Source organism: Eurosta solidaginis, chromosome 4, assembly GCF_040869045.1.
Source record: "Eurosta solidaginis isolate ZX-2024a chromosome 4, ASM4086904v1, whole genome shotgun sequence".
NCBI classification, from domain to species: Eukaryota; Metazoa; Arthropoda; class Insecta; order Diptera; family Tephritidae; genus Eurosta; species Eurosta solidaginis.
The window spans coordinates 118,468,382-118,488,374 of record NC_090322.1 but is presented as its reverse complement, the minus strand read 5'-3'; the positions used below and the strand labels follow the sequence as shown (position 1 = coordinate 118,488,374).

General features: G+C 39.7%; 1 protein-coding gene and 1 long non-coding RNA gene across 6 annotated transcripts; both read right to left on the bottom strand.

The window, feature by feature from the left end:
• Positions 1–2,776: 2,776 nt before the first annotated feature.
• On the bottom strand, positions 2,777–10,793 carry LOC137250212 (uncharacterized). Of its 2 annotated transcripts, XR_010952866.1 has the most exons (5): positions 10,440–10,793; positions 9,871–10,044; positions 9,568–9,798; positions 4,526–4,706; positions 2,777–4,455 (listed from the first exon to the last, which is right to left on the bottom strand). It is a non-coding gene; the product is annotated as an uncharacterized lncRNA (long non-coding RNA). The 2 variants fall into 2 exon arrangements; XR_010952865.1 differs by having other exon boundaries at positions 9,871–10,793.
• Positions 10,794–11,189: 396 nt separating this feature from the next.
• Positions 11,190–19,704, bottom strand: LOC137250211 (succinate--CoA ligase [ADP/GDP-forming] subunit alpha, mitochondrial-like). 4 transcript variants are annotated; one of them, XM_067782632.1, is made up of 6 exons: positions 19,239–19,704; positions 19,068–19,151; positions 18,503–18,676; positions 18,200–18,430; positions 12,923–13,103; positions 11,190–12,852 (listed from the first exon to the last, which is right to left on the bottom strand). In XM_067782632.1, exons 3-5 carry the CDS (start codon positions 18,638–18,640, stop codon positions 13,095–13,097), a joined length of 378 nt encoding a protein of 125 aa, XP_067638733.1. In that variant the 5' UTR covers positions 18,641–18,676; positions 19,068–19,151; positions 19,239–19,704; the 3' UTR covers positions 11,190–12,852; positions 12,923–13,094. The 4 variants fall into 4 exon arrangements, with proteins under 4 accessions (XP_067638733.1, XP_067638734.1, XP_067638735.1 ...); XM_067782633.1 differs by having other exon boundaries at positions 19,401–19,704; XM_067782634.1 differs by lacking the exon at positions 19,068–19,151 and having other exon boundaries at positions 19,401–19,704.
• Positions 19,705–19,993: the final 289 nt, after the last annotated feature.

Here is a 19,993-nt window from a genome sequence, read left to right as displayed (position 1 = left end):
TTAGAAACGATGCTGAGGATGACCCTATAAACCGTACATACCTTAGGAAGCTGCAAATATTTAGTATTGATTCTCTTTCATATCTTTGATGATTTTATTTAATGTATAACTTAAACTCTTTATGAAATTTTTATTTTTGTACACCCCACACAAAACAATATACCAAAGCTAGGACTGGCGTTTAGAACTATGTTAAACTTTAATATAAAAAATGCCATATACTTTTCCTATGCTGCATAGTAATTTGAAATTATTTAATGTAATATTGTAATCTTAGGTTAATAAGTATGCATCTGGAAAATGTTTAATAAAATACAATACAATACAATACAATACACTTAGGCCTTTATAGGGACATAGTGAAAGCACCCGGGTTTGTTCCTACTCTCCTAATCAAACCATTTCGTTGAGTTTGTGAAGCTAACTAAGCGTCGTGTATTGGCCTCATCTGTATCAGTCAGATCTACGAGAAACACCTTGCCCATAAAACCTTGCCTCCTTCTACCGAGCGCTGGACATTCAAAGAGTAGATGCCTAACAGTTTCAGGCTCTTCTTCGTTGCCGCAGCTTCTAAAATAATCATTACATGGAGCGCCAATCCTTTCCGCATGCGGTCCAATACAAACATGACCATTGAGAAGACCTACAACTAAGGAAAGATCCCTTTTACGGAGGGACATGTGAGCACCAGCTCCGTTTTATTTGGGTACACGCCCAGACCATTATCAACTGCCCATGCTTCGACCCTTCTTAATTCAACCTGCATCATATCACAGAGAGTTTGTGGAAACTTCCCACATATCACCAAGGCAAGGTCGTCAGCATATGCTATATCCTTACAGCCCCTCTCCTCCTCCATGCTCCTTAGCAGCTGATTCATCGCCAAGACCCACAGCAGAGTGGATAGGACTCCACTTTGAGAAGTTTCTCTACTGACGAACCTGCTCACCGATACCCCTGCAAGTTCTGCATGTACTACCCTGCACAGCAGCAATTGGTGCACAAGGCCCACCAGCTGGGATTCGCCTTGCCCATTCACATACAAAATTTCGCGAAGCACTGGTATAAATATTCTTCCTATGGAACAATAATATTTTCTAACATATTTTAGTGTCGTATTCATTTGTTATATTGCAGTTTTTACTTGCGAAAAATGTTATAAGCTTGTGTTAAACTCATCTATATAAAAAACGGCTTATGTAACGGAGCTATTACACGCATCTATTTGAGAAATGTCATTGTGCCGCGGTCTTTACTGGGATGCAAAAGATTGCACTGAACGCATTTATACTCTGCAAAAATTGTTGGATTAAGTGTTCCATTTTCTTCATGTTGGAGTACTCTAATGCGGCAGTTACTCACGAACGTACGTACCAAAAACGTGTCAGCTGACACGACCTGTCTTATGAGTGTGCAATGTAATCGAAAACACACCGACGTGCAACGCCCGTACGTATGTACGTAGCCAAAGAGGATAAATATAATAAGAGCCGTCACTCGTTATTTTTTAGGCATTTTCTCGATCTAAACTATGAGGTAGTCGCTAATTATGTTTTATGAGGGACATTTTTGAATTGCCTTCCATTTATCCATGCGGTGTTGTCACTTTATGCAAACGTGTTTTTTGGAAAGAGAATTAAATAATTAATTAAATACATTCGGAAAAATAAACACAAATACCCCACGAAAATGTATAGAAGATATTTATAAACATCTCGCCCAAAAAAAGTAGCGACTACCTCATAGTTTACATCGAGTAAATGCCTAAAAAATAACGAGTGACGGCTCTTTTATATTTATACTCTTTGACGTAGACCGGAACGTAGAAATCAAAACAATTTTGATTTTTTCCGTAAGAACGTGTCAGCTGATCGCACTCTCACTAGACAGAGTTGCCTAGTAAACTTTTGTGGGCTAATTTTTGACCGTTAGCAGTTTTATGCAAAAACACCTAATTAAAGTTTGAAAAATTGTGAAAATAATTCGAAATAATTATGTAAAAGTGAAGACTATAAATATGTTATCTATTTGTATTTATTTAATATTAATTCCAGCCTTTTACAACATCAAAAATTAAATTGGAAAATGTTGATGTTTCCATAAGCATGCATGCAAACTGGTAAATGACAACAGTGCTTATCTGTAAACAATACACACACAAATATGTTATGTACATGTACACAGACACACACATTAATTCCTACGGGCTTCAGGGTTCGGTCAAACGTGTTTCGTACGACAAACGTCCGTACGTACGGCACACGTCATTGGGTAATTGCCGCTTAACAATACTCCTTTGCAATGCGTTTGCGGACCACCATCAGCGGTTCATTGCTCGTTTTTTAACGACCGTGATCACGACACGATGACGATCGAACAGAGTTGCCAAAAGTAAAATATTGCATACAAATAACCATGGTACAATAACCACCCTACAAGACAGGTACCCGTTCCCTAATCGATTACTTAATCGTTATCAATAACTTGTTCACCAATTATCGTCTTAATGACTTTTACATTGCTGTCGTGAAAAAGGTAACGCATGCGCTCTCTCAAAATAGTGTACGTGTGACTCGCTTTCTCGCTCTTACCTATTGTGTTTTCGACATTCCTTCTCACTCGATGTTATTTACATTTTTAAGTTACTTCATCAGTTATGTTTTCGTTATCGCTAACCAAAACATATGCAACAACAACAACACGGGTAACTGGTCTATCGGTTACCCGTATCGGTTACCTTCTGTCAAATCGCTTTTTCTATGAATGAAACGCGTCCTTTATGTTCAGATAATATTTAATTATAAATTATTCATATATACAATGTTTTTTTACAATTTAAATTATTGCCTTATTACTCTAGCGAACTTTACATATGTGAATTTTTATATTTATAAACTATATAAATACATTAACGTCTATTCATAGTCGTGCCCTTTCCGAAACCTTGTTTTGAAGTTCTTATTTTTCCTGCGCTGGTAGTGTTGCTCATCAGTTTGCAGTCATATTAGTTTGGTAGGTATAGTAACATCAGACGTAGGGAAATTAGGAAGCATGTCAGGAGTATCACCAGAATCCAAAGAAGCATGGTGATTCATTTCGTCACCTCCGTTTTCTTCCATATCCGGATTCATTCCATACTAGTCATTATAAATAGCTTGTAGATGCCACATAGGTGTAACCATACCCTCAAGATATTTCCGTTCAAATCTTGTGGTGTACACGTAAACTTGTATTTGTTCTAAATTATTCACCACATTCTAAACATAGAAAAGATGTATTAAGTGTTTGCGTAAATACCATTGTGATTACAATATGGACAAACATTCAATTCTAAACTTTTCGTTGGTACATCAATTGTTTCAGCGTGTTGTACACGTAAATGAAAATTCATACTTGAATGTATTTTCGTCTTCCAATCGCATAATTTACATTTTTAATAGTCATTAGGCATATGAGAAATCTCATGGTCCAATAATTTGTTGAAGCTTGGTGTAGCTGCTTGAATATCACAAAATTTACATTTTGCACCACGTTCGTTATATTTAAATTGTAAATGTTCTGGTTTCTCTACACGATGCATAAAGTTTAGATGCTTTTTCCAACAAAGTGCTGAATTTAATTGAAATACATACATTGGGCATTGTCTCATGATAAATTTTCCATAAATATACTGAGCCTCTTTATGTAGGCTCTCTTCTTAACATCTAATTCTGGTCGTACCGGATATGACAGTTTTGCTTCAGGTTATAATCCACACTCATAATATTTTCAGATTCTGTTTCATAATTTTCATCATTTTCAACATTGGACTTTGCATCAACATCATTATCATCATCGTCATTTTTTGATAACTCTATTTTAAGCTTCATATTTATCAAAGGTTCATCTTCCTTAGTATTAGAATTAGAAACATTGTCATCTTCGGTTAAGTTTTTATCAAGTTTAGCTTTTTTCCTAGGTTTAAATTCTTTACTATCCGTACTAGAATTAATACCATCAACATTTTTCGTGGTCTGTTTGAGTTTTTAAATTTGCCAATGGTTCGCCTTTATCAGTATTAGAATCAGAATGGCCTTGGCCATCTTCACCGTGTTGCAAAGTAGGCGACACATGTTGGTGTTGATGTTGTTGTTGTTGGTGTTGATGTTTGCGCATAGTGCGGATATGTTGGTGGTTCACTAGTCATTAATTGTTTAGAAGTTTCAACTTGTTGCGTTTGTTGTTGTTGTTGCTGGCTGATGATGTGGTGTTAACGTTTGTTGTACAATTTATTCGGGTGATTGCACATATTGTTGGTGTGTTATAGTGCTGGAAATCCTTCCGATATTGAAAGTCCTTGATTAGTGTAATCCCCACGTAGTGAACTACTCCTGTGACCGCGTCCGCGGTAACTATTACATCTGAAGGCGCTTAAGTTACATGCATAGCTGACATCGCTTATATAACAGGTTGACTCTAAAGTAAAAACCAAAACAAAATATTAGAATCAGTGTTTATGAATAACATATTTAAAATAAGCTCTTACAACAACGTGATCGGTGGCTACATCCCCGTGAAAGTAGTGTGGTGTTCCTCCTTGTATAAACGTAGATACTGGATGTGCTCAACCGTGCAGTTTTCTTCTAATTTGAGCAAATGAATGTTCTTACAGCCACAGCTGGAATATTTGGGATATTTCTATCCTCACATCGTCAAAATCAAATTACCTAGAATGAAAAAGAAACTCATATCAGTAAGAATAGATTAAGTTTTTAATATAAGCCGAAAAGTGTTCCATAAATAGGGCTCCACACATAGCTCTTTTCCAAAGGCACAAGAGAAATTTCAGATAACTAGAATCAGGACCTGGTAAAGTAACTTCAAAGGCGATTTAGTCGCCACTACTTCGTATGCGCATTTCTCTACGCTCCCTTTCGGCATGTATCATCAATTTCGTCATTACTATAAAGGCCATCTTGCTCACAGCTATCCAACAATCTATTTGTCCGCAAATTCGTGGAACTAAATTCCTAATGGAAGGTTCCTCTCCAAAAACTCTGTTTACAGACAGTCTTTCGCCGTGAAAAGAGGGCAGTGAAATATTACATGTTCTGCGCTTTCCAATTCGGACGGACAGCTTGGACAGAAAGGATCCTCCTCTATCCCACGCCTATGTAGATATTCCTTCAAGCCACCGTGCCCGCTCAATATCTGTGTGAGATGGTAATTTAGTTTGCCGTGTTTTCGCTCGTACCATTCCGCTATATTCCGGACTAGCATGAAGGTTCAGCGCTCTTTTCTCGAATCTTCCCGCCGTTCTTGCCACCTAACTATTGTTCGTGACCTTGCGCTTTTCTTAGCACCTTCAGATGGTCGGCTGAATCCAATGCCATACAGATCGACCATTTCACCTGAGAGTAGATCTACTGGTATTTTCCTGGATAAAACATGGATCGCGTCGTCGGAACAGCACATGCTATTCGTATAGCAGTAATGCGGTAGGCTGCTAGTATATCTTTTTGGTGGACCATTTTAGATCTGTGCCATACTGGTGCTGCATATAATATTATAGAGCTGGTTACGTTGGATAATCGCTGACGGGTAGCTTCGCTTGGGCCGCCGATGTTGGGCATTATTCGCGTTAGGGTTCCACTAACTCTAGAAACTTTGTCCCCCACCGCCCTGAAGTGCTCCCTAAAAGTTAGTTTTGAGTTTACTACGACAATATCATCTGCATAGCCGACAATTTCCGTGCCTCCGGGAAGGTCGATTTGTAGCACCCCGCCATACACCGCATTCCAAAGAGTTGGACCTAGAACAGATCCCTATCTAATCTATCTATCTATCAAATTATTCGGAGCAGGTACGGAACTTGTCTTGGGACACCCAAAGTGCACCCACGCTTCTCATGGCTCCAGCGGGTTAGCGGCTTCCTAGAACTTAAGCCACTTGCTGCTTCTAGATCTGACATCTGTCAGCTGGAGTCTTAGCCCGGCAAGCGCAGGGCACGAGCACAGAATGAAATCGATCGTTTCCTCCTCCAACTCGCACTTCCTACATCTGCTATCACTGACCAAGCCTAATTTAAAGGCATGTGACGCCAGAAGGCAGTGTCCAGTAAGAATACCCGTCATGAGTCTAGTCTACAGTTTAATGATAATAAAAATATAAGAATCAGTGTTTATGAATAACATATTTTAATTAATCTCTACCAACAACCTGATCGGTGGCTACATCGCCATGTAGGTAGTGTGGTGTTCCACCTTGTATAAACGTAGGTACTGTATGTGCTCAACCGTGCAAATTGACATTAGCAGTAACATTATTTACATAAACATAGCTTGGTATTTGTGCAGGCCTCAATATAGCATACATTGGTCCAGTTCGGTGTGCACCAGCCACTGGTACAAACACTTTTGAATGCATAGCTTTCATATAGGATGGATGTCCAGCAGTGCTCCGGTTGTGCCAATATGTAATGGGCTGCTCCGTCTCTTGGTACGGCTGTATAGGTATAGGCGGGTGCAATGTATTACTAGGCTCAAGATCGGAAGGTACATAGATGGCTCGAAGACGCCAGAGGTGATTGGAGCCAGAGTTTTCGGACCCAGAACCAAAATATCAGTAACTCTAAAAGCACATCCGAGCATTTTCGAGCGGAAGTATTCGCCATAAGTTAGTGCGCTAAGCTGAACCTTCAGCGCTGATACCCCAATGAAACAATTGCCATACTCAGTCAGGCAGTCAGGTTCCACTAAAGGCACTTGCGGCGTTCGAAATAAAGACAGCACTTGTCCTTCAGTGCGTAGAAAAGCTGAATCAATTAGGAGCACACAACGTAGTACTGTTGGCCTGGGTCCTAGGCCACAGGGGAGTGGAGGGCAATGAGCAGGCGGACTCCATGTTTAATTTGTTGCGTCTCTCCCACAAATTGTCAACCCCCCAGCAGATCCTTGCAGCGGGTCTGCGCCATACTCTCCTCTTCCGGGAAGGTATCGACCCCAATCCGGGTCCTTCTCCTGACCCCAGTACTGAGAAATGGGTTTGCTGCGTTTGCCGGAAAAGAATCTTTTTAGGACGGTCATATATATAAGGGCCTGAAATATTTCAATGAACTTCCTAATCACATAAAAAGTAGTAATAAATTCAATACTTTTAAAAAAAGTTTATTGGAGAATTGTAAAACCCTTCCAATAAGATAGTTTTTTTTTCTTTTATTTTTTTACATGATATACCGATACTGGAGCGCGAAAAGGGAATGGTAATATGGTAGCAGCAAAATACAATGCATCCGGCCCTAAGGAAAAGAAAATCGGTCGCCACCTGTAACCCCAGACAGTTCCAACAACTAATTTCGCTGGAATTCGGTATTTCCAGCTGGTATTTACTGTTGCTGATCGGAATCATTCGCATTCCGACAGCATAAATATAACAATAAAATTATATAATGTGTAACAAAAATAACGAAAATAACGCCAAATAAAAGTTGGAGCAAGGGGGATTGGAAACACGTCCTTTTCAACCTCCCATTATATGTTGAGCTGTGCTAATCGGAATCTTCATGCATTCCGACAGCGTCTTTACTAAACAAAGTTGAGGGGTGATTGGATACACTTATTTTCAATTTCCAACATCCAAAGACATGTTTAGCTGCATTGATCGGAGACTAATACATTCCGAAAGCTTAAAATACACATATAATTGAAAAATATAAGTTCCAAATTTTGTTGCCTTAAGCTGGGAGCACTGGAGGATTGGAAACGCGTCCTTTCCGAACTTCTTTAAATGACTGGCTCCCAGACTCGTCCCTTTGTCACGCTAGTAAATATGCTGATCGGAATCACATGGCATTCTAACAGCATATTCAATAGTAATAAGTGATTATAACAATGAATTGCACTTAGTAGTTTAAGTTTTAGGCTTAAACAGCCGTAATAATAAATAAATTAAATTAAAAAAATAAATACTCTTGTCAGTGTTTCACGTGCAAGGGATGGTTGCATCGGACAGGTTGCTCTGGGCTAGAATCCTCGTAACTTTTATAAATCTTGTGTGGCTCTTGTTGTTCACGGCCTCATTACATTATGAGGAAATACGGCACCTGAGAACACAGCCGTATGAAGCTAAAAAACACAAGCATGTCTTCAGTGAACTCCACAAACAGGCGTCGGACCTCTATGCCGGTGATTCCTGTACTCAAAGAACAAAACTAGCAGAGGAGGAACGCACTCTCCCTAGGGAAACGAGAGTAGTCACTCTAGCTCAACATCGAGCTGGATAACGTAACAGGTTAAACTCTTACCTATCCAGAATCGACCCCGACATACAAAACATTGTCCTGCTTGTAATGTGTCCCCACATGTCACCAACCATCTCTTTAACTGTATTGTGCAACCAACGCCTCTAACACTCCTCTCATTATGGCCACCCCTGTTGAAACAGAACGTTTCTTTTGACTCCCGTTAGAGGACATTGATGACAATTTGTGATCGGTCGCACCTATTGGATGGGGCGAAGCACTGCTACTACAACAACAGCAGGCGGACAACACGGAAAGAGAGGCAGCAACTGCATCGATCCCGAGCTGTTCCTGCCAGTTGGCCCACAGGGGCATTTATTAGCAGAAGGGAGGGAAAAGAGAGAACACTGGCGCAATATGCCAGGCCTGAGTCAATCTAAGTTATTGTTAGGGGGTTACAGCACAACTCGATAAAGGGCATTAATAGGCCTCTCAAAAAGATAACCTAAAAACCCCAACGGCTATTCTTACAAGACACTGTAGACTGAACAGTCACATGCAAAAGCTGGGTATAGTATCGAACAACACATACCGATTTTGTGATGGATCAGCAGACGGTGGACCATATCCTTCTAGATTGCGGCGCAATTTCAAGACGTAGGGCTAAGTTTATGGGCTCACCATGGCCAGAGCATTCCCACATTTAATCCCTCAAGCAAAGAACACTGCTGGGGTTCATCAAGGAAGTCGCCTAGGATGAGGTGCTGTGAAGGAGATGTGCAAGTCACTGTGCAATCCTCAATAAATGATCTATCTATCTACGTTCCGGTAACAATCACCATTGTGGTACTAGCCCCACCATCTCGGGAACTATTGATATGACTACATTAAACCTTCTAGCGATTGAATATTAATAATGCCGGCAATGCGAAAGTCTGCTAAAATGCACCATTCTCCATGGAATGCTCGATATATAACTTTCCACGTTTTGAAACAGTGATGAAAAGAGCAAAATTTACAATAATTTTAACTGGCTGTGGGTAGTAAGGTGTTGATGTCCTCTCTTAACGCAATGTAATGACAACTGCGATGCAGGGAAAATGACAAAAATCTTGCAAATCTACTGATAATAATTAATTTTTCCTCCCCTTCTATGCAATTCTATGCATACATACATATGTTTTTTTCTCTCCAAATGCTAATTAAAAAAATTAATTGGTTTTCACATGAACTTCGAACTCTGTCGTATTTGCATTCTTCAGTTGATTATGAACAAAAGCATGACAAATTATCACTAAAAAATTCATACATGTTGCTTATATATTTAATATGGTAGCCAATTTACTTACCCTTTCTGGTGCGATGATTCCTGGACAATCGGGCCTGACTAGACGCGATTTTTTTTGCCTTAAGAGAGCGTGCTTAACGCGAACCCTATCATGTTATGGCACAACTTTGGTGATGCAAAAAATCAAAGACATTTCTGCTTCTAATGCTTCTAGGATAGCAGCAGCAGCTCCCGGTGGCACCACATAAATAACAGTTGCATGCCGATCAGTTGCCTTTTTTGCTCCGGCTACCTATTCAATTTTAATTCACATTACATTATCTACTATTGCAATTTTTAATCACTACAAATCAATATAAATTACCGAAGCAAATACTGGCAAACCAAGGTGCGTAGTTCCACCCTTTTTTAGGGAAATACATCCAACCAGTTTGGTACCGTATTCCAAAGCATGTTGCTTGTAAAGTACCTTGTTTTTGTAGATTTCCTTTGATTTTGGCATATTCTGAGCTGAATCGCAACCCGGCGGAGATGCTATCTATTAGAATAATATAACAGTTTTTTTATTATTTAAAAATGCACATACGTATGAATGAAAATCAGAAAGTAAATAATATTGTTGTTGTTGTAGCGATAAGGACACTCCCCGTTATCGACGTTGGTGGTCCTTTGCCGGATGCAGATCGGGTACGTTCCGGGAACCATTAAGGTACTAGCCCGACCATATCGGGAGCGATTTAGTTGACATAAAACCTTGTAGACCATCCCGCCGATTCTATACAACTTAATATGGTAACGATTTAAAAGACGGTGCACCACCCAATTTTTATCAAAAATTATCAAACGTGGAATCAAAAGGCGCGCCTCGAGCTCCGTTTTTATTATTATTTGATATTTTTAAATTAGGTGGTGTACCGTCTTGTAAAACTTTACCCTTAATATTATTTTGGGCGAAGGCCGCCAACGCAAAAAGATGGTCTCTGCAGCAATATTCTTAATTTCCGTCACATGTCACAACTTAAATTAACTTAATGTTATTTTGGGCGAAGGTCGCCAACGCAAAAAGGTGTTCTCTGCAACAAAATTTTTAATTTCCGTCACATGTCACAACTAAAAGCACAAGATATTTTTCGTTGTAAACAATTTATATTTTTTTTGCGTTTCAATGTTTTCCGGAATAATTAATCAACTGTCATTTCGATGACAGCATGAAACGTCGATGGGTTAGTGGAGAGCGAAAAAAGCTTTGAATGTGTGGGTGAACTGGTTACCTCCGTCTTGTAGGGCAGGTAAAAGCATCAGAGTTGCATTTTACATGTTTTTTTCATTCGAAGCTACCCTACAAGACAGGTACCCGTTCCCTAATCGATTACTTAATCGTCACCAATAACTTGTTCACCAATTATCGTCTTAATGACTTTTACATTGCTGTCGTGAAAAAGGTAACGCATGCGCTCTCTCAAAATAGTGTACGTGTGACTCGCTTTCTCGCTCTTACCTATTGTGTTTTCGACATTCCTTCTCGCTCGATGTTATTTACATTTTTAAGTTACTTCATCAGTTATGTTTTCGTTATCGCTAACCAAAACATATGCAACAACAACAACACGGGTAACTGGCATATCGGTTACCCGTATCGGTTACCTTCTGTCAAATCGCTTTTTCTATGAATGAAACGCGTCCTTTATGTTCAGATAATATTTAATTATAAATTATTCATATATACAATGTTTTTTTACAATTTAAATTATTGCCTTATTACTCATAGCGAACTTTACATATGTGAATTTTTATATTTATAAACTATATAAATACATTAACGTCTATTCATAGTCGTGCCCTTTCCGAAACCTTGTTTTGAAGTTCTTATTTTTCCTGCGCTGGTAGTGTTGCTCATCAGTTTGCAGTCATATTAGTTTGGTAGGTATAGTAACATCAGGCGTAGGGAAATTAGGAAGCATGTCAGGAGTATCACCAGAATCCAAAGAAGCATGGTGATTCATTTCGTCACCTCCGTTTTCTTTCATATCCGGATTCATTCCATACTAGTCATTATAAATAGCTTGTAGATGCCACATAGGTGTAACCATACCCTCAAGATATTTCCGTTCAAATCTTGTGGTGTACACGTAAACTTGTATTTGTTCTAAATTATTCACCACATTCTAAACATAGAAAAGATGTATTAAGTGTTTGCGTAAATACCATTGTGATTACAATATGGACAAACATTCAATTCTAAACTTTTCGTTGTTACATCAATTGTTTCAGCGTGTTGTACACGTAAATGAAAATTCATACTTGAATGTATTTTCGTCTTCCAATCGCATAATTTACATTTTAAATAATGACTATTAGGCATATGAGAAATCTCATGGTCCAATAATTTGTTGAAGCTTGGTGTAGCTGCTTGAATATCACAAAATTTACATTTTGCACCACGTTCGTTATATTTAAATTGTAAATGTTCTAGTTTCTCTACACGATGCATAAAGTTTAGATGCTTTTTCCAACAATGTGCTGAATTTAATTGAAATACATACATTGGGCATTGTCTCATGATAAATTTTCCATAAATATACTGAGCCTCTTTATGTAGGCTCTTTTCTTAACATCTATTTCTGGTCGTACCGGATATGACAGTTTTGCTTCAGGTTATAATCCACACTCATACTATTTTCAGATTCTGTTTCATAATTTTCATCATTTTCAACATTGGACTTTGCATCAACATCATTATCATCATCGTCATTTTTTGATAACTCTGTTTTAAGCTTCATATTTATCAAAGGTTCATCTTCCTTAGTATTAGAATTAGAAACATTGTCATCTTCGGTTGTTTTTATCAAGTTTAGCTTTTTTCCTAGGTTTAAATTCTTTACTATCCGTACTAGAATTAATACCATCATCAACATTTTTCGTGGTCTGTTTGAGTTTTTAAATTTGCCAATGGTTCGCCTTTATCAGTATAAGAATCAGAATGGCCTTGGCCATCTTCACCGTGTTGCAAAGTAGGCGACACATGTTGGTGTTGATGTTTGCGCATATTGCGGATATGTTGGTGGTTCACTAGTCATTAATAGTTTAGAAGTTTCAACTTGTTGCGTTTGTTGTTGTTGTTGCTGGCTGATGATGTGGTGTTAACGTTTGTTGTACAATTTATTCGGGTTATTGCACATATTGTTGGTGTGTTATAGTGCTGGAAAACCTTCCGATATTGAAAGTCCTTGATTAGTGTAATCCCCACGTAGTGAACTACTCCTGTGACCGCGTCCGTGGTAACTATTACATCTGAAGGCGCTTAAGTTACAGGCATAGCTGACATCGCTTATATAACAGGTTGACTCTAAAGTAAAAACCAAAACAAAATATTAGAATCAGTGTTTATGAATAACATATTTAAAATAAGTTCTTACAACAACGTGATCGGTGGCTACATCCCCGTGAAAGTAGTGTGGTGTTCTTCCTTGTATAAACGTAGATACTGGATGTGCTCAACCGTGCAGTTTTCTTCTAATTTGAGCAAATGTATGTTCTTACAGCCACAGCTGGAATATTTGGGATATTTCTATCCTCACATCCTCAAAATCAAATTACCTAGAATGAAAAAGAAACTCATATCAGGAAGAATAGATTAAAAGTTTTTAATATAAGCCGAAAAGTGTTCCATAAATAGGGCTCCACACATAGCTCTTTTCCAAAGGCACAAGAGAAATTTCAGATAACTAGAATCAGGACCTGGTAAAGTAACTTCAAAGGCGATTTAGTCGCCACTACTTCGTATGCGCATTTCTCTACGCTCCCTTTCGGCATGCAACATCAATTTCGTCATTACTATAAAGGCCATCTTGCTCACAGCAATCCAACAATCTATTTGTCCGCAAATTCGTGGAACTAAATTCCTAATGGAAGGTTCCTCTCCAAAAACTCTGTTTACAGACAGTCTTTCGCCGTGAAAACGAGGGCAGTGAAATATTACATGTTCTGCGCTTTCCAATTCGGACGGACAGCTTGGACAGAAAGGATCCTCCTCTATCCCACGCTTATGTAGATATTCCTTCAAGCCACCGTGCCCGCTCAATATCTGTGTGAGATGGTAATTTAGTTTGCCGTGTTTTCGCTAGTACCATTCCGCTATATTCCGGACTAGCATGAAGATTCAGCGCTCTTTTCCCGAATCTTCCCGCCGTTCTTGCCACCTAACTATTGTTCGTGACCTTGCGCTTTTCTTAGCATCTTGAGATGGTCGGCTGAATCCAATGCCATACAGATCGGCCATTTCACCTGAGAGTAGATCTACTGGGATTTTCCTGGATAAAACATGGATCGCGTCGTCGGAACAGCACATGCTATTTGTATAGCAGTAATGCGGTAGGCTGCTAGTATATCTTTTTGGTGGACCATTTTAGATCTGTGCCATACTGGTGCTGCATATAATATTATAGAGCTGGTTACGTTGGATAATCGCTGACCGGTAGCTTCTCTTGGGCCGCCGATGTTGGGCATTATTCGCGTTAGGGTTCCACTAACTCTAGAAACTTTGTCCCCCACCGCCCTGAAGTGCTCCCTAAAAGTTAGTTTTGAGTCAATGATTACTCCTAGATATTTCAAGGAGGGCTTTGAATTTATTTGAAAATCTCCTTTGGTTAGGACCAACTCATCCACAGTCCGCTTTGAGCTCATCAGAACCACTTGTGTCTTATTGCTAGCCATCTCCAGCCCCGTGTTCGTCAACCATTCCGTTATTCTTCCCATGGCGTTATTACATAATGCTTGGATCAGATCAAGTTTCTTGGCCACTGCTACTACGACAATATCATCTGCATAGCCGACAATTTCCGTGCCTCCGGGAAGGTCGATTTGTAGCACCCCGCTATACACCGCATTCCAAAGAGTTGGACCTAGAACAGATCCCTATCTAATCTATCTATCTATCAAATTATTCGGAGCAGGTACGGAACTTGTCTTGGGACACCCAAAGTGCACTCACGCTTCTCATGGCTCCAGCGGGTTAGCGGCTTCCTAGAACTTAAGCCACTTGCTGCTTCTAGATCTGACATCTGTCAGCTGGAGTCTTAGCCCGGCAAGCGCAGGGCACGAGCACAGAATGAAATCGATCGTTTTCTCCTCCAACTCGCACTTCCTACATCTGCTATCACTGACCAAGCCTAATTTAAAGGCATGTGACGCCAGAAGGCAGTGTCCAGTAAGAATACCCGTCATGAGTCTAGTCTACAGTTTAATGATAATAAAAATATAAGAATCAGTGTTTATGAATAACATATTTTAATTAATCTCTTACAACAACCTGATCGGTGGCTACATCGCCATGTAGGTAGTGTGGTGTTCCACCTTGTATAAACGTAGGTACTGTATGTGCTCAACCGTGCAAATTGACATTAGCGGTAACATTATTTACATAAACATAGCTTGGTATTTGTTCAGGCCTCAATATAGCATACATTGGTCCAGTTCGGTGTGCACCAGCCACTGGTACAAACACTTTTGAATGCATAGCTTTCATATAGGATGGATGTCCAACAGTGCTCCGGTTGTGCCAATATGTAATGGGCTGCTCCGTCTCTTGGTACGGCTGTATAGGTATAGGCGGGTGCAATGTATTACTAGGCTCAAGATCGGAAGGTACATAGATGGCTCGAAGACGCCAGAGGGGATTGGAGCCAGAGTTTTCGGACCCAGAACCAAAATATCAGTAACTCTAAAAGCACATCCGAGCATTTTCGAGCGGAAGTATTCGCCATAAGTTAGTGCGCTAAGCTGAACCTTCAGCGCTGATACCCCAATGAAACAATTGCCATACTCAGTCAGGCAGTCAGGTTCCACTAAAGGCACTTGCGGCGTTCGAACTAAAGTCAGCACTTGTCCTTCAGTGCGTAGAAAAGCTGAATCAATTAGGAGCACACAACGTAGTACTGTTGGCCTGGGTCCTAGGCCACAGGGGAGTGGAGGGCAATGAGCAGGCGGACTCCATGTTTAATTTGTTGCGTCTCTCCCACAAATTGTCAACCCCCCCCCAGCAGATCCTTGCAGCGGGTCTGCGCCATACTCTCCTCTTCCGGGAAGGTATCGACCCCAATCCGGGTCCTTCTCCTGACCCCAGTACTGAGAAATGGGTTTGCTGCGTTTGCCGGAAAAGAATCTTTTTAGGACGGTCATATATATAAGGGCCTGAAATATTTCAATGAACTTCCTAATCACATAAAAAGTAGTAATAACTTCAATACTTTTAAAAAAAGTTTATTGGAGCATTGTAAAACCCTTCCAATAAGATAGTTTTTTTTTTTCTTTTATTTTTTTACATGATATACCGATACTGGAGCGCGAAAAGGGAATGGTAATAATGGTAGCAGCAAAATACAATGCATCCGGCCCTAAGGAAAAGGAAATCGGTCGCCACCTGTAACTCCAGACAGTTCCAACAACTAATTTAGCTGGAATTCGGTATTTCCAGCTGGTATTTACTGTTGCTGATCGGAATCATTCGCATTCCGACAGCATAAATATAACAATAAAATTATATAATGTGTAACAAAAATAACGAAAATAAGGCCAAATAAAAGTTGGAGCAAGGGGGATTGGAAACACGTCCTTTTCAACCTCCCATTATATGTTGAGCTGTGCTAATCGGAATCTTCATGCATTCCGACAGCGTCTTTACTAAACAAAGTTGAGGGGTGATTGGATACACGTTATTTTCAATTTCCAACATCCAAAGACATGTTTAGCTGCATTGATCGGAGACTAATACATCCCGAAAGCTTAAAATATACATATAATTGAAAAATATAAGTTCCAAATTGTGTTGCCTTAAGCTGGGAGTATTGGAGGATTGGAAACGCGTTCATTCCAACCTTCCTTTAATGAGTGGCTCCCAGACTCGTCCCTCTGTCACGCTAGTAAATATGCTGATCGGAATCACATGGCATTCCAACAGCATATTCAATAGAAATAAGTGATTATAACAATGAATTGTACTTAGTAGTTTAAGTTTTGGGCCTAAACAGCCGTAATAATAAATAAATTAAATTAAAAAAATAAATACTCTTGTCAGTGTTTCACGTGCAAGGGATGGTTGCATCGGACAGGTTGCTCTGGGCTAGATTCCAAAATCCAGAGTCCTCGTAACTTTTATAAATCTTTTGTGGCTCTTGTTGTTCACGGCCTCATTACATTATGAGGAAATACGGCACCTGAGAACACAGCCGTATGAAGCTAAAAAACACAAGCATGTCTTCAGTGAACTCCACAAACAGGCGTCGGACTTCTATGCCGGCGATTCCTGTACTCAAAGAACAAAACTAGCAGAGGAGGAACGCACTCTCCCTAGGGAAACGAGAGTAGTCACTCTAGTTCAACTTCGAGCTGGATAACGTAACAGGTTAAACTCTTACCTATCCAGAATCAACCCCGACATACAAAACATTGTCCTGCTTGTAATGTGTCCCCACATGTCCCCAACCATCTCTTTAACTGTATTGTGCAACCAACGCCTCTAACACTCCTCTCATTATGGCCCACCCCTGTTGAAACAGAAAGTTTCTTTGGACTCCCGTTAGAGGACATTGATGACAATTTGTGATCGGTCGCACCTATTGGATGGGGCGAAGCACTGCTACTACAACAACAGCAGGCGGCCAACACGGAAAGAGAGGCAGCAACTGCATGACCCATCGATCCCGAGCCGTTCCTGCCAGTTGGGCCACAGGGGCATTTATTAGCAGAAGGGAGGGAAAAGAGAGAACACTGGCGCAATAGGCCAGGCCTGAGTCAATCTAAGTTACTGTTAGGGGGTTACAGCACAACTCGATATAGGACATTAATAGGCCTCTCAAAAAGATAACCTAAGAACCCCAACGGCTATTCTTACAAGACACTGTAGACTGAACAGTCACATGCAAAAGCTGGGTATAGTATCGAACAACACATACCGATTTTGTGATGGATCAGCAGACGGTGGACCATATCCTTCTAGATTGCGGCGCAATTTCAAGACGTAGGGCTAAGTTTATGGGCTCACCATGGCCAGAGCATTCCCACATTTAATCCCTCAAGCAAAGAACACTGCTGGGGTTCATCAAGGAAGTCGGCTAGGATGACGTGCTGTGAAGGAGATGTGCAAGTCACTGTGCAATCCACAATAAATGATCTATCTATCTACGTTCCGGTAACAAGCACCATTGTGGTACTAGCCCAACCATCTCGGGAACTATTGATATGACTACATTAAACCTTCTAGGGATTGAATATTAATAATGCCGGCAATGCGAAAGTCTGCTAAAATGCACCATTCTCCATGGAATGCTCGATATATAACTTTCCACGTTTTGAAACAGTGATGAAAAGAGCAAAATTTACAATAATTTTAACTGGCTGTGGGTAGTAAGGAGTTGATGTCCTCTCTTAACGCAATGTAATGACAACTGCGATGCAGGGAAAATTACAAAAATCTTGCAAATCTACTGATAATAATTAATTTTTCCTCCCCTTCTAATACATACATATGTATTTTTCTCTCCAAATGCTAATTAAAAAAATTAATTGGTTTTCACATGAACTTCGAACTCTGTCGTATTTGCATTCTTCAGTTGATTATCAACAAAAGCATGACAAATTATCACTAAAAAATTCATACATGTTGCTTATATATTTAATATGGTAGCCAATTTACTTACCCTTTCTGGTGCGATGATTCCTGGACAATCGGGCCTGACTAGACGCGATTTTTTTTGCCTTAAGAGAGCGTGCTTAACGCGAACCCTATCATGGTAAGGCACAACTTTGGTGATGCAAAAAATCAAAGACATTTCTGCTTCTAATGCTTCTAGGATAGCAGCAGCAGCTCCCGGTGGCACCACATAAATAACAGTTGCATGCCGATCAGTTGCCTTTTTTGCTCCGGCTACCTATTCAATTATAATTCACATTACATTATCTACTATTGCAATTTTTAATCACTACAAATCAATATAAATTACCGAAGCAAATACTGGCAAACCAAGATGCGTAGTTCCACCCTTTTTTAGGGAAATACATCCAACCAGTTTGGTACCGTATTCCAAAGCATGTTGCTTGTAAAGTACCTTGTTTTTGTAGATTTCCTCTGATTTTGGCATATTCTGAGCTGAATCGCAACCCGGCGGAGATGCTATCTATTAGAATATAACATTTTTTTTATTATTTAAAAATGCACATACGTATGAATGAAAATCAGAAAGTAAATAATGTTGTTGTTGTTGTAGCGATAAGGACACTCCCCGTTATCGACTTTGTTGGTCCTTTTCCGGATGCAGATCGGGTACGTTCCGGGAACCATTAAGGTCTAGCCCGACCATATCGGGAGCGATTTAGTTGACATAAAACCTTGTAGGCCATCCCGTCGATTCTATACAACTTAATATGGTAACGATTTAAAAGACGGTGCACCACCCAATTTTTATCAAAAATTATCAAACGTGGAATCAAAAGGCGCGCCTCGAGCTCCGTTTTTATTATTATTTGATATTTTTAAATTAGGTGGTGTACCGTCTTGTAAAACTTTACCCTTAATATTATTTTGGGCGAAGGCCGCCAACGCAAAAAGATGGTCTCTGCAACAAAATTTTTAATTTCCGTCACATGTCACAACTAAAAGCACAAGATATTTTTCGTTGTAAACAGCTTATAATTTTTTTTGCGTTTCTTTTTTTTTTTTCAAGCTATAAGCTGTTTTACCAGCTAATAATGGCAGAGTAGTAATGCACTCTATACGCCAGGTTATTCTTGTGTTTTTAACCGAATTTAAGGTTAGGTTTTTTATTGGCACCACGCCATTCTGTCATATGTATTTAAGGCATCACGCCAGATATTCCTTTAGTTTATGTATATTAACTTTACAGTTAGGTTTTTTGTTGGCACCACGCCATTTTTCACATTAAATTATTTGTAATACGATTTGGTGTTATATGGCCCGCGCCAGGTTATACTTTTTTTACTGATTCCTGTTGAGAGTGCTCAGCCCCTATCTGACACCAGATCAGTGGAACCTCGCATCCCTCAACTCCGCCGAAAAGCCAAAAGGAAGCACTAAGCCAACCTTAAGGCCTAAAAAATTTTCGGCTCAACTAACAAGCCCGACAAATTACAGTTGAGCCGAGGATGACCCGCGCGACCACTTTGACTGAACGACTAGAACGGAATGTTTTTTGCGTTTCAATGTTTTCCGGAATAATTAATGAACTGTCATTTCGATGACAGCATGAAACGTCGATGTGTTAGTGGAGAGCGAAAAAAGCTTTGAATGTGTGGGTGAACTGGTTACCTCCGTCTTGTAGGGTAGTTATAAAATGTCAAACTTTGTTTATGTTTACATTTTTTGTTTATTTACTTTTGATGTGAAAATTTATTAGGTAATTCTTTACTTTAGCTCACAACTACTAAAACTCGCCCAAAAATATCGTGAGAGGTGTCAAAAGACGCACTTTGGACCC